At 42.1% G+C, this 14,265-nt stretch overlaps 1 protein-coding gene across 5 annotated transcripts in view; it reads left to right on the plus strand.

The window, feature by feature from the left end:
• The window catches only part of TENM4 (teneurin transmembrane protein 4), a 593,977-nt gene that overhangs the window by 494,493 nt on the left and 85,219 nt on the right, over window positions 1–14,265 (plus strand). For all 5 annotated transcript variants that reach the window (XM_021382894.1, XM_021382902.1, XM_021382887.1 and 2 more), the window contains one exon: window positions 4,840–5,056. In XM_021382894.1, the coding sequence (XP_021238569.1) occupies window positions 4,840–5,056 (217 nt within the window). The remainder of the gene's footprint in view (window positions 1–4,839; window positions 5,057–14,265) is intronic.

Raw genomic sequence — 14,265 nt, forward strand, 5'->3', positions numbered from 1 at the left:
TGAAACTCGTTCTGAATAAGGTCAGCATTCAGATCTGTTGCCATGATCGAACTCAGCTGCCCCAGTTGCAACAGTTAGAGTGTTTAAAGAAAAACTCAGGATAGCAGTGACTGAGAAGAACAGCAGCTCATGCAAACCAAACCTGGCCCCGTCCTCTGCAGACAGAAAGAAATTTATGTGAGCTACACACCGGTGGTAGGCAACCAGGATACATCGCTCTCTGTCTATGCTCTCTGACTCAAGAGTACAGGGCAAAAAGCTGAGATGGGAACGGTAAGAAAAGGAGGTGTTTGAGGACATGAGATGAAACAGCTGCCTGCAACACCAGTAAGAAACGTGCCGAAAACATCTCAAAGGCATAAAAATTGCTTTTAGATGGAAATACAAAAGAACACAACATGGCTTAAAATCTGGCACAGTAACAGGTCTCTGAATTCATTTGTTTAATGAGCGGTATCCGTGGTTGAAGCTGTTTTTGAGGAGCTCCTTGGAATTGCTTGTTGCATCCAACCCCATTCAGCACTGTCATTATTATCTTAGAGTGTAGTTCAAATCTTTCCCAGTAAAATCTTCATGTTACCATATATCACCGTATCGTGCTTGAGATGGAGATAAATACATACCCAGATTATTTTTGATACAGGGTGATTTGACTCACATCACTACACGGTCGCAATCCAACAAAATGTGTCTTAAGGAAGCAAAATGCAAGGTTATATCCCTGGGAACAAAGCAAGCACGCGGTTCTTTTGGGTTGGGGGACTCTTGAAAGGCAATGACTCAGAAAAGGATTTAGAGGTCACCGGAGATAATTGTCTCAACATGAGTTCTCAGAGCAACGCTGCTGCCAAAAGGCCACTGTGAACCTTAGTATTTAAAAAAAAAAAAATAAAAACACAACAAAAACCAACACGAAAGTAGGGAATTGGTCTCTCCTCTCTACCCAGTATTGCAGCTGCAGTTGTTTCATGTCCAATGTTGATGCCCGCATGTGAAATCACTAAAAAACCTAAATCCAGCAGCTGGAAAATAAACAAGAACTTTAGTCTTGTTCGGCTGTTCAGAAGTGGGGTTTGAATAGCTTGTTGCTCTGCGTGGCAAGGCTTGCACATGGAAAAGGCATCCGATCATGCAGTGCAGAAGGGTGTTGGTAACCTTGCAGACAAAGGCAAAAAACCATTCGATTGTGAGATATGGGAGTTAGACAAATTCAACCTTGAAATAAGATGCAGTTTCCTAGCAGTAATTAAACATCTGAACGGCTTACCGGAGGAAGCGGTGGACTCACTGTAATCAGATGGCTTTGAAATACGAGATATCTTTCTAAAAGACAGGCTTTAATCCCGTTCTGGGGGAAAAATGAACAGCCTGTATATAGCAGTCTGACAAGCAGATCAGAGTAGCCTTTGTGACCCTAAAGCATATAAACTATTGCAAACGCTCTACAAAGCACTTCCAGTCTTGCATTGCTTATTGCTCTCTACAGGTCCCGGGTAACAGCGATAGGACAAGAGGTGATGGCCTTAAGTTGTGCCAGGGGAGGTTCAGGTTGGATATTAGGAAACATTTCTTCTCAGAAAGAGTGGAGATGCATTGGCACAGGCTGCCCATGGGCGTGGGGAGGTGGTGGAGTCACCATCTCTGAAAAGGGTAGATGTGGCACTAAGGGACATGGTTAGTGGGCATGGTGGGGGATGGATTAATGGTTGGATTAGATGATTTTAGAGGTCTTTCTAAACTTAATGATTCTATGATTCTGTATCATGGCTATATGTAGTATAAGGGAGCTCCCAATTTCGAACGCCCGTTGCTACTCATCATAGAATAGGTTGAGTTGGAAGGAACTTTTAAAGGCCATCCAGTCCAACTCCCCTGCAATGAACAGGGACACCCACAGCTCCATCAGGTGCTCAGAGCCCCATCCAGCCTCACCTTGGGTGTCTCCAGGGACAGAGCACCCACCACCTCTCTGGGCAAGCTGTTCCAGCGCCTCACCACCCTTATTATAAAAATATTCTTCCTTCTAACCGGTCTAAATCTCCCTTGATCTGCTTTAACTCTTGCTGTTCTCTATGTCTCAGCCAGAAATGGCCTTCTAATTTTCCAGGCTAATTAAATGTACTGCCCTGAAAATGCTGTTATGTGAGCATTTTCCTCTTCAGCTCTTGAGGACCTAAATGGGTCTGAGGTGTCCATGACAAACCTCTCCGGTGTAATTACCCCCCAGCTTACTGCATACAGGCCTGAAATACATTAATTGCAAAGCCCATCTGCAGGCGAGGCCTCAGCACTGCCATCGTACAGAACACTGTCCTGTGCATCTGTTCTTCAAACATTTCTCTGCTGGTTCCTGCAAAGACAACAGTTGCTTTCTGTCTTGCAGCGCCAGGTCCCCAAACACATTTCTGATGCCTGAAATGAAGATGGTAATGAAGAGGTATGGGGCAGCTGGTTTGCCATCCTCTCACTACATTGTCTTTATAGTAGAAAACATTATTAATGTGTAGGAGATAATGACAGCATTATATCTTCCTTGAAACTGTAATCAGTACCGTAACAGAGTTGACTTGGTTTATTTTATGTGTCTTTTTTTTCTAGGGTGTAGCTACGGATAAGCATATTATGTCTATGCAGGTCTCTGTTCTGTGAACGGTATCTCAGATTCCATCTGAGATTTGACCTTCCAGAATCCTACTGGCCTAATCATCTGCAGCGAGTCGTTTCTTTAATGGGCAAATAAAATGTAATTAGTTCTTTTTCATTATCACTAGTCATCAAGAGAGAAGGCAGATGGGTAGATTTTGTGCCCGAGCTGATAAATTTTTGTGGCAATTTTGTGAGGAGTTATAAAGATGTAGCGATATCAGAGCAGACAGAGGTAAGGATAATGGATGGGGTTTTGGAAAGCACTTTTGCTAGTCTCCCATTATCGTTAATGGCAGGTGCTGAGCACTTGTAGAAGTGGCTCACTGTGTGTGTGCTTGTGTGCGTGGAGCAGGTATTCCTCCCACTTTGACCCACACGTAGACTGGAAGCTCTGGGAGCACTGAACAGGCTTTCTTTCTGGTTTTCTTCATAAGGGTGGCCACATGAGATGGTGTTGCAAGTGATGTTTTATGGCACAAAAATCTTCCAAGAATGGAACAAATATAACTCAGCACAATCCTAGTACATGACACGTAAGCCATCATAAGTACTGCAGAAATAATAACAGATCAGATTCTCATCCTATTTACACTGCAGTAAATTCAAAGTAGAGCCAATAACATTAGTGAAAGGGCTTTTAATTCACACTGGTGTAACTGGGATGAAACCGAAGCTCATAGTTTGTAATAATGTCAGACTGGTTTGGCTTAATTTACTGTTTCCCTGACATAGAAAATACATTATCCTGACAATCACAGAACCATGGAATGGCTTGGGTGGAAGGGACCTCAAAGATCATCTAGTTCCAACCCCCCTTGCCATGGGCAGGCTTGACACCCCCTAAATCAGGCACTAGATCAGGTTGCCCAGGGCCCGTCTAGTGCCTGAGAACTCCAAATCTCATCCCACTTCAGGAGAAACCTACCCTCTCAGGACAGTTTTGCTCTCCAAACACATTTGTTTCTTGCTGAAGTTGTCAGTAGGATGCTAGCTGTAAAGGTGGTTTCTCTGATATATAGAGCATCCAGCAACTACACTGAGACCAACCACTCATTTCACACAGGTCTTCGAACAGCCATCACGTGGTAACAATTTTCATTCACTATCAATCTACCTTGTTTGAACTGATTATTTGGAAAGTCCCCAGGAAAAAAAGGAAAAAAAAAGAGTCCAGTTCCCTCATCTGGTTTCGAGATCCACCTCGACACGTTAACAACTTTTATTTCTAAATGTGATGCTTCACCAAACCTCTTCTGGTCTTTTTTTTGCTTTTCCTTTCCTGTCACTGCTTTTCACTAAGCTGTTTGCAGTGAACAGTGGCGTCTTAAAATGAACTGGGAATGCTCCTATCGTGATGGGAAGGGAGGTTGTAGGTTGTATTATCTATGCATTTGATGCCTTGGCAGATGTGCAAATTCATTTTACTAGACTACAGTTCGCAAGATTTTCTCATGTATGTCCACTGCAATTTTTATTGTTGTTTTTGATTTATTGTTGCTGAAAATACAAGATTTATATCCTGAGAGTTTTAGGTTGTCTCGTTCTCTGTCTGCACGAAATAACAATGACAAAGGCCAAAAGAGACTGAACATTCCCAGCAAAATCTTAGCCTTCTTATGTATCTGGCCAGAATCTTAAGTGGGTTGGATGTGTAGATCTCCCTGTAGCCGTTGTAGATACCATGGCCTTCTCCACCATTGAGTCCTGCTGAAAGGACCGTTACCTTTGGTGTGACCTAGTTAACCTGCTATTTTGTACAGGGAACAGGAACAGTATATGAAAGGCATTGATCCATAAACAGAAAGGAAAAAAAAAAAAAACAGAAAAAAACTTAAAGGATTGTGGAGTCATCTCGATGACCAAGAGCGGAAATGGTGTATCTCAGAATCAACCTCAAATATGGTTTCTTTAAATCCTGATCTCATGTGTATGTATGTGTTTTCTCATATACATACATGTTAATTCGTTTTTATAGAAGCAGAATCATTAAGGTTGGAAAAGACCACCAAGATCATCTCATTCAGCTGCTGACCCATTTGATGCTCTTTTTGGAGTTTTAAGGGAAAACGCATTACTCTATGCAAGTGTAAAGTTCACATTTCTCTACGTGTGCATTATAAAGAGTTCTTGCACTCTGAACTCTGCAACGCTCCATGTTCCATTTGCTCTAAAATCTTCCTTATCCTTCTGCAGATGGCCTGGTGGATTGCATGGACCCAGACTGCTGCTTGCAGCCACTGTGCCATGTCAATGCTCTGTGCCTGGGCTCCCCGGACCCCCTGGATATCATCCAGGAGACACAAGCACCCATCTCCCAGCAGAGCCTGCATTCGTTCTACGATCGGATCAAGTTCCTGATTGGCAAAGACAGCACTCATGTCATCCCAGGAGACAATCCCTTCGAGGGAGGGTAAGTGACTTTTAATTTTTCTTCAGTAGAAGTGTGAGCCACTTGGCCACTGTAAGATGTGGAATGGCAAATTGCTTAAGAAGGAATAGTAGCAAGATGCAGAACATAGGGAAGGTCTCAGGGAAGTAGATCTGTGAAAAATTTTGGGGCTGATGTAATTCTGGTGGATGTCTCCTCTTCTTCCTTAGGACTCCATGATCCTTATGGATCCCTTCCAACTCAGAATATTCTTATTCAGGATTTTCTATGATTCTATGCAAACTTATGCTATCCAGTAAGAAAGATGCTTCTCTCCCAGGATTTATACATCCTTCCTTCTCTAATCTCAAGGAATGAAAGCCATTTATTCAGTATTTTCCAGAAGTATTTAGTAAACAGTGATGGCAGACCTTCTTCCATGTTAAACACAGGTTTGACAGAGCCAACAGAGAGGGAAACTAACTCAAACTTTAAAATCTACAGTATGGCCTCCAAAAGCCTGGAGGAAATCTTACAATCCAGGGAGGGCTGTTAGAGTGACTTCTGATGCAAACAATCAAGTAGAATATACATTGATTTTAATATTGAGACATTCTTTTTCACTACATTCCTCATCAAGAGATGGGAACTGGCAAATCTTATGTAGCTCATGTCTGTGACTGTGTTTCAGGCATTTGCTTAAGGACATGCCTGTCTGTCAGAGCAGACAGTCCTTTAAACCGATGTGCTTGAAGCAGGACGCCACAATACATACCCTGGGGAATGAGTTTCTTAGATCATTCAACATCTGCTCCGAATGTTGCCTTTCAGAAGTGGTGACCCTGAGCCACGAGGTGGTTCTCAACACTACCATTTCAACTCTGCTGAATTCCACCCAGTCATTAACTGCTTGCTTTCAGCTTTCCCACGCACAGCAGTGAATACCTTGGCACTGAAACTATACAATCCTCGTGTTCCTGCGGGTAGTTGTTTCAGTACTTGCGTCTCAGCAGCCCTCTCAGGCCCTTTGGGTGTAACCAAATGCTCTTACAAGAGGGGACGTTGCCAGCATCCAGTGGGTGGGTACCACCTCCCATGTGTTGACACCTCCAGTGGTCTACAGGCTGACCTCGGATACGAACCACTTGAAGGCGTGCCAGTGTCAGGGAACTGGCCTAATGTGATAGTTTCTCTGATTTGTCTTGCTGCCAAGCCCTTCATGAAAGCTAATGGCAATGATTCAGATTAAGGCCAAACAGTCATTTTGCAGCAAACGGTTTTCCTTTGCCAGCATTCTCAAAATTGCACATTCTGGGTACTGAACAGCCTAGGCTCTGGACTAAATGCTAGAACGGTGAGTTCTCTGCTGTCAGTTGTTTTAATTTGTTGCCCTAAAATCAGGTCATGGAATACAAAATTGTTTGTACTCACAGTTTCCTTTTCTGATATATTTCGGGTTGTAGTTCATCAGTTGAGCTCACAGTTGGAAGTCTTTCCACAGTGGACTGTGGTATCAGGGCCACGTATAACTGCCTTATTTGATAACTAGAGTGTTTCAGCAGCAGATATATTGGGCTTAACAAATTTTTCTATTCAGCTAAAGAACAGTAGGAACTATGTGCATGCATAATATCAATGTGCATCTTCTCTTTAAAGGCTGCTTGCATTCAGCAGCGCACAGAGGTTAGGGGGTAAAATGGGAAGTTCTCATTCTATATTGAATTTGCTTCTGGGAGTGCCAGCAGAGAACCAGAAACAGTGTCATTTGGGGCCGCATAAATTCCTAAAAGAGGTATGTGTGTTTCGTAGAGCTAATAGTAGATCTCTGTGTCGGAAGGAATTACTTTCCTTCTGTAAACATCCTTCTAAATGTTCAGGATTCAGAAGGAGCACCTGCTAGCAGAAATGTTTATCTGGCATATAGATTTCTGGAGTGAGGGGATGCAGAGATTCAAATCAATAGGAAGGGTTTTAATGATTGCTTTTCATTAACTACAGTGGAACTAATAAATGGAGCTCCTTGTTCTGTTTAACACAAAGAACTGTTCAGATATAGTGATGATTGTTAAGGCTGCCATTCTTAAAGTATCAACATAGGGTGTATATCACTAAATATGCTCTACAGACTTACCACCTTAGACTGTAATTGTATTGCATCTTTCAAGTTAAAAACCTGACTCATCACAAGAAGAGTTGCAAATAACAGTAAAAGACTTCAATAAAAGGTATATTTTCCCATGAGATAGCACTGCAGCACACAGTCTGGGTTTATTGGTCTGTTGAGTTGCTAAAAACAACATTACATTTTTGGGACAGTATTCCATTGCTGCCAGTGTGATTCACAGAGTCTTCTTCTCGGTGCAGATCAAGACCATACACTGCCCAGAGAGCTGTGAGTGCCCCATCCCTGGAGGTGCTCAAGGCCAGGTTGGATGGGGCCCTGGGCAGCCTGAGCTGGTGGAGGGCAACCAGCCCATGGAGGGGTTGGAGCTCACGGATCATTAATTAAGGTCCGTTCCAACCTAAGCCATTCTGTGATTCTATGATTCTGTGGTTCTATGATTCTGTGATTGCTGGCCATGAGATGTCCCATTTCTGTCCAAGTGCCTGTACCTTCACGGGGTATGACTGGAGTTCGACCCATGCCACTTGCTGTGAGCAGTCCCATAAGCAGAGGTGACATGAGAGGACCTCCTGTCTGCCACGTGGCTGATGTCATTCAGATGCCAGTGACATCTTTTAGATCAGAGATTTCACAAACCATGCTATTTAGGAAGGAGGTGTTACCAGCACATCCTATTTGCATCCCTGTGTGGCCTGTGCAGGAAAGGCAGCAGAGTGAAGATGACTGAATACCTATGCAATGTGTTTCCCAAGCTTCAGAGATGCAGCTTAGCTATCCTATAGAGAGAACAGCAGTGCAGATCACCTAACGGATACAGATAAGTGAATGCCTCATGACAGCTAGCCTTTGAGTGAATTTATTATTGAATTACACTCCGGCTTTTTAAGAACAAGCTGAGCTGACAAGCTCTCTCACCACCGTAGAGGAAAAAGAAAGACAATGATAAATTACCCAGATGGATAAAGGTAAAGACCTTATCTCCTCCAAAATACCAGCAATTATATATTATTCATGTTTGGGAAGAAAAAATAATCATTGCCCATATTGAAATGAGTGTTTATGATGATAAAGCAAGGAGCTAAATTAAATTCTGAATGCACAGAATGTCTTTTCACATCATTTTGATGAACAGATAAGAAGTGCTCTTCTGCTACTAGATCGTTTGTGTATCGATTTTGCAGCCACTTACTCTTGCTGTTTGCTTTTTGTTTTTAAGCCATTCTTAGTTGTCCATCACCATAAGGAGCAGCACAAGATGTGATGGTGTCAACTTGTTGACTTTCAAGTAGGACACCTGATATCTTTGTTCTCTCTTGAGGGATGGTGTCAGAAAACTGCAAGAACAGGCTAAAGTCCTGATCAGAGTTCTTTATGCTAAGTGTTGGCAGAGGATTAAGTTATCTCAGAACCAAGTGCAGAAATGGTGTTTTTTTGTAAAGTACATTTGCAAAGAAATCAGGTGATTTTTTTAAGAAAATGTGTTTTGTACCCTTTATTTTTGGCACATTTTGTGCATGTCTGCTTGCTGCCAGAAGTATTAACCCGTCTCAGTTAAATGGGCAGCTAGAAAATAGCCCACTGAGTTATGAAGAGAGCAGGGTCTGATATCAGCTGCAAGAGCAGCCACTTATTGCCCCTAGATCAATAGTATAAGTCGAAAACACAGTAAGTTTTCATGGTTAAACTTTCAGGGCAGAATGAAATTTGCACATTCCCTCCACCTACCTCCTCGTGCCTCCACGTGGATAATGCACCTCAATGATCCAGCTGGCAAGGGAGCAAGTGTTCAAGGCAAGGAATGGTACCTACATCCCTGTACCTGGCTGTGAGAATGGGGTCATATTTTTCTGTATTTTAAACCAAGCTAACACAGCACCTCTTCAAAACATCTCAGCTTTACTGTCTTCCAAGGGCATCCTTCTATTTTTGTTTCTTTCCGCTTAAATGAGCTACTTATAATGATAGAAAGAATGAATGAATGATAGAGTAACCGGAGTTGGAAGAGACACATAGGAATCATCCAGTCCAACTCCTGGCCCCGCACAGGATCATCCCAAAATCAGAAATTAGCAGTTACCCAGTTAAAAACTCCGGGCTACTGTAAGCTACAGATCACAGCTTTTTGAAGTATAGCAGAATAATGAGGAATTTTCAAAGACCTAACATTTTTTATTTTAGTAATTATGGCTCTCACACACGGAAAAGCATACTTTTAAAACTTACTTACTTTTTTTCAGTATACAGGGTAGATATATATATGTCTTTTCAATGTTTGCCTTTGTCTTTTCGTTTTAAATGATTTACCATGGTGCTATTTCAGCTCACAGTGATTTTGAGTTGAACATGACATTATTTCCGTATAATAAATTAATGCATTATGTGCAGCTACCTACTTCCATTTTGTGGCATTTGTACCCCCAGGATTCTGTGAAAGAAAAGTTCCTACCATTTTTTATGTTTCTTCTCATAACATAGCGCAATCATAATGTCATTATATTCCCCTTTCACAGGTGGCAATGAAAGGAAGTTCTGTGTGCAGTCATTAGAGAAGCTGAGATTCAGTTTTTAACAAATATTAAAAATTACTGAGTATTTATTACCAAGCTACACTAGATTTTCTAGGAACTTCTACATGAAAAAATCACACTTAAAGAATTATGAATTCATCTTTTCTGTGTTAGTATACATTAAACTATTGATTTCTCCTCTCAGTGGGGAAAAAAGTATACAAAACTGAAGGAATATTTAAAAAAATGCTGGGATAGAAGATAAAATAGTGTGTCACACATAATGCCAGCAAAACAGATTGCAAATGGAAAATATGAAGAGAAGAAGCAGAGATAAGGGCAAACCCAGCTGTCACACTTGATTTGAGTCCTGGCCTTCAGCATGCACATGGAAGCTCATGGTTCCTATGTCCATTACCTGGATGACCTGTGTGTGGATCCTGCAGGACCTTGAAGCTCTCATGTGATGTCAGTGGACCTGGGAGCGCTTGGGGTGTGCAGTAAGCAAAGCTCGAACCTTCAAAATTCCCAAGCAGAAAAGCAAAACTTTTCCTAATGAGTTAAGTACCTCTCACATTACAAAGTTGCTGATGTGCACGTTTGGCTTTTGGAGTCTAAGCTGCGCTGTAGATGCTGATGTATTCTCTTGGATCTGGCACGTAGACATTTGATTAATATTTATTCAATATTCAAGATATGTTCCCTTGAAACAAGCAGCCCCCATGGCCATTGCTTTATATTGCTCCTTAATAGACATGCCTGGCGTGATAGCCCTGAGCTGACTCAGTAGCTCCGTTCAATTTAATAACATCACTAGAAACAGGGTATCCTGTTCGATGGGGTGATTTGATTATTTCATTATGTCTCCTTCAAAGAAAATATCAACTCATGGTTGTAATGATTCTCACATGGCACTTGGACCCAAAAGCTTCAAAAAGCTGGGGCTTTCTGCCCCCAGCTGCTTGCTGCCTTGCTTCTGCACAAGTTTGGTAATCCGTGTGCAAACAGGACCTCTGGGGCACCCTTGGCCATCTCAGCACAAAATCTGTTTTCCTGCCTCAAGCTGCATGGGACGAGCTGATCCCGTTGGCTTTGCCCTGCTGGGGTGATGCTCTGCCACGCCAGATCAGCGCTGGGCAGCAGCCTCGAGCGGTTGGATGCAACCAGCTGAGTCCCACCGCAGTTGTCAACCATTTCCATTCGTCAGGAAAAGTGTGTCCTTTGAGCGTGACATTTGCTTGTTAAATTTGTTAAAACCTCGTATATAAAAGGCCGGTTTTAGAGCCCCGATCATAAAATCTTTTCTATTTTATTGAATCTTTTTTTTTTTTTCCTAATTCCTTTGGATCAGCACAAAGCTATCAGAAGGGTTATGTTGTAGTTAAAGAGCTTTCCCTGTGATCATCGAAACGAGAGCTCATCTCATAATTAACCTGGCAATAATGTATTTCTTCTGTCTTCTTCCTTCAATTCAGTGGGAGGTATGGCTTTTATTTCAGGTCTTCTGCAGAGCTGAATAGGTGGCCATAGCTTATAAAATAAATACCACCCATAAAATACTATAACACAGAACTAGTAAGATCTGCAGACATTTCTTTTGGATGACTTGACGCAAATACATTATTCATCTCTGAAAGTTATTGCTCCATAAAGTCTTTACCTCTCACAGAAATAATGATTATAGGATCACTTCTGAAAAAATTATGAAATGAGCATAATTCAGCATTAGGTGCAAAAATTGTCTTACACCTCACGAGCTATTGAACCTGACATGGATTTTACTGATCTAACAAAATGAGAGCATGGTTCTGTTTCCTTGTGAGGGTGTGTTTCTTTGGTCGTGCTGAAGTGAAGGAAAGAATCATCAACTTTTAAAGCAATTCTTAGCCAACCACTCTGAGAACAAAGGGATTTTGCACAGAAACTTTGCGGTAAAGCACAGCCCAACTTTATAGGCATTGTATTCCCTATAAAACACTATTCTAAAATACTTTCACTTCCACGTTATAGTTGGAGCCAGCTTAATAATTTCATAGACCAGCATCAATGTCTTTTTTTCTTCATTTCCTCCTTGCTGAAAGTCTTTCCTGTATTTTTTATCCTCCCACCTTGCCATTACACCTCAACTGAAAAATCTGGGGATGGAGAACTCGTGTGACAATGGGACACAGAGACCCAAGATGTTTTGGATGGTACAAGTGGCATTTCTGTCCAGCAGTTGCCACACTGCTTGTTTGATGGGAGAGGCAGACCCTGCCTTCATCTTCCTCCTTCTGTCCCTTGAGGAACGAGGCAGGCATCAAGTGTGTCAATAAGGCTCAAATCTTGGGAGAAGCTTTCAAAACCATGAAGACCTGAGCCTTTCAGAGACTGAGACATCAGGGAATTGTTTTGAGAGCAATGATTATTTAATTGTATGTTTTCTTGAAGGGATAGGTGTTCAGCTCTTTCCTCAAATGATACTGTATTTGGTTACTAACTGTCATGCAAAAAAAATGCGTTTTCCCTTTGGAGCATCTACAACTGTTAGTCACCAGTATTGCCAGCTAACATGGTTCCATAGATTTCTGAGAGCCAGTTATTCACAGAGCAGAACTGAGGCAGATGCACACAGTGAGGAGCTGGAGAAACTGGATGGCAGTCACAGAACCAAGTCCAATCAGGGATACATCAAAAATCAGATGAAAAAGACCCACTGTTTTGATACTGCCAGGTTAAACTTCATCTAAAGAGATAAAGATGATAAAATCTGCTTCTGAAGGTGTTATTGTAAATCTTGATTAATGAGTGCTTTCCTCCTATACTTTGAATACCACCTTCATTAGCCATGGTCATATAAACCTTACACTCCTTTTTCCCCCGCCCTTCTTCAGACAATTTAAGTGATATGTTTTCATTGGAGCATTTCATTCAGCTGGCTGTACTGTTTGTTTTGTAGAATATCTGAGAGGCTGCTGAGGGTTTCTTGAATAAGGTTAATAATTAAAGTCCTTTCCCACATAAGGAGTCATCAGCATCTCCTAGCCCCTCGGTGATGGGACCTTATAAAGAGCTTCATTGAGCAGGTTAAACAAACAGAGCAGATCCTCTATCTTGCTGCAAACAACGTAACATTGACTTTCTTTTACTGAGCCTGGTCAGAGCTCTCCTAAACTTTGCTCTTCATCATCCAGTGTTTTTCTCCTGAGTCTCCAGGGCTTCTCAGAAGGTTGAGTGGCAGGATCTGCTGCAAACCACATCCACCAGAGCCACTTTAGCAGATCCCTGGTTGGGACTTGGTTGAATATCAACACGTTCAGTCCTGTGTCAGATTGACAGTGGCCTTCTGTTGCTCCCCTTATTGGCAAGATTCTCTGCTCAGTCTAATTCACGATTTCTATCCTCGCTGCCCAACATGTGCCAAAGCCTTTCAGAAACTCACTTGTGTTATCTGTGGGGGTGATGGAGTCTTTCTGGATGGCTGCTCTTTAATTTTATTTCTTTTTTTCGTATGAGCATACCTTTCTTCTTTAACAAAAAAAAAACCTTTTATTAGGATCTTTTCCATTCTTTTTTCTAGCCTTACCTCCGTAATTCAGATGACATCTAGATCAGCAGAGGAGTTTCCAATTTAATCTCCGCCTATAACTGAACTGAAGTATCTAGAAAGGAATTAGTTCAAGAAAAGACTATCAGGAGAGGCAAAATAGAAAAGACTATCGTTAAGAGGCAAGTGGGCAGAGCTTTCTTTCCAGACAGAGCTTTTCTTACAGACAGCTTTTGAAGGGGATAGAGCTGCAAGCAATAAACTTGAAGATCTGTATGTTCTGCAGTTTTCTTTTCTTCTTTTGTCCTTCATCTGTCAGCTCAGGCATTCTCTGTGTGTCCATGTGCTTGATCGTGATGCCCTTAGCTTTTACCTGGCATCCTACCAATATTTCTGTCTATCCAGTACCAGACAGCCCTGAGGTTGTTTGACATGAGACAGGTGCATTCAACCCAACATGGCCAAGGTATATTTTGCTGTATCCTGTGTTGTTATCAAACAAAAAAGTAACAATAGCTAAAGCCACCAGATTGTGTTTCTAACAAACAACTGCAATCATCGCTATTTATCAGGAATGTTTCCCAGAATGGCACAGATGAAGTACCTTGAGAATGTTAAAATTCCTGTGGAAGCGCATAGCAGACTGCTACAGTTATCCTTTTCATGTCCCTGGAAGGAGATGTACTTCAGTTCTAATTTTGCAGATGGAGTACTAGAACACATACAGAGGGTCTGATGTGTCCTGTGTTGCACAGAGGGTGTGTAGCAGAGGAAGAAATAGAGCTAAGGCTGACGAATTTCAATAGTAAGGCTCTTACTAGGGTGGTGAGGCCCTGGCACTGCTGCCCAGAGAGCTGCAGGTGCGCCATCCCTGGAGGTGCCCAAGGCCAGGCTGGATGGGGCCCTGGGCAGCCTGAGCTGGTGAGGGGTAACCAGCCCATGGCAGGGGTTGGAACTGGATGGGCTTTAAGGTCCCTTCCAACTCAGTCAGTTCTCTGATTCTGTGATTCTAAGGAATAACTTTCTAGATTTTCACTCCATGGTGCTCTAGTGTAGGTTCATCCCAGTGTGTCTATCCCAGTAAAATGTGAAG

This window comes from Numida meleagris, chromosome 1 (assembly GCF_002078875.1).
Source record: "Numida meleagris isolate 19003 breed g44 Domestic line chromosome 1, NumMel1.0, whole genome shotgun sequence".
Taxonomy (NCBI): domain Eukaryota; kingdom Metazoa; phylum Chordata; class Aves; order Galliformes; family Numididae; genus Numida; species Numida meleagris.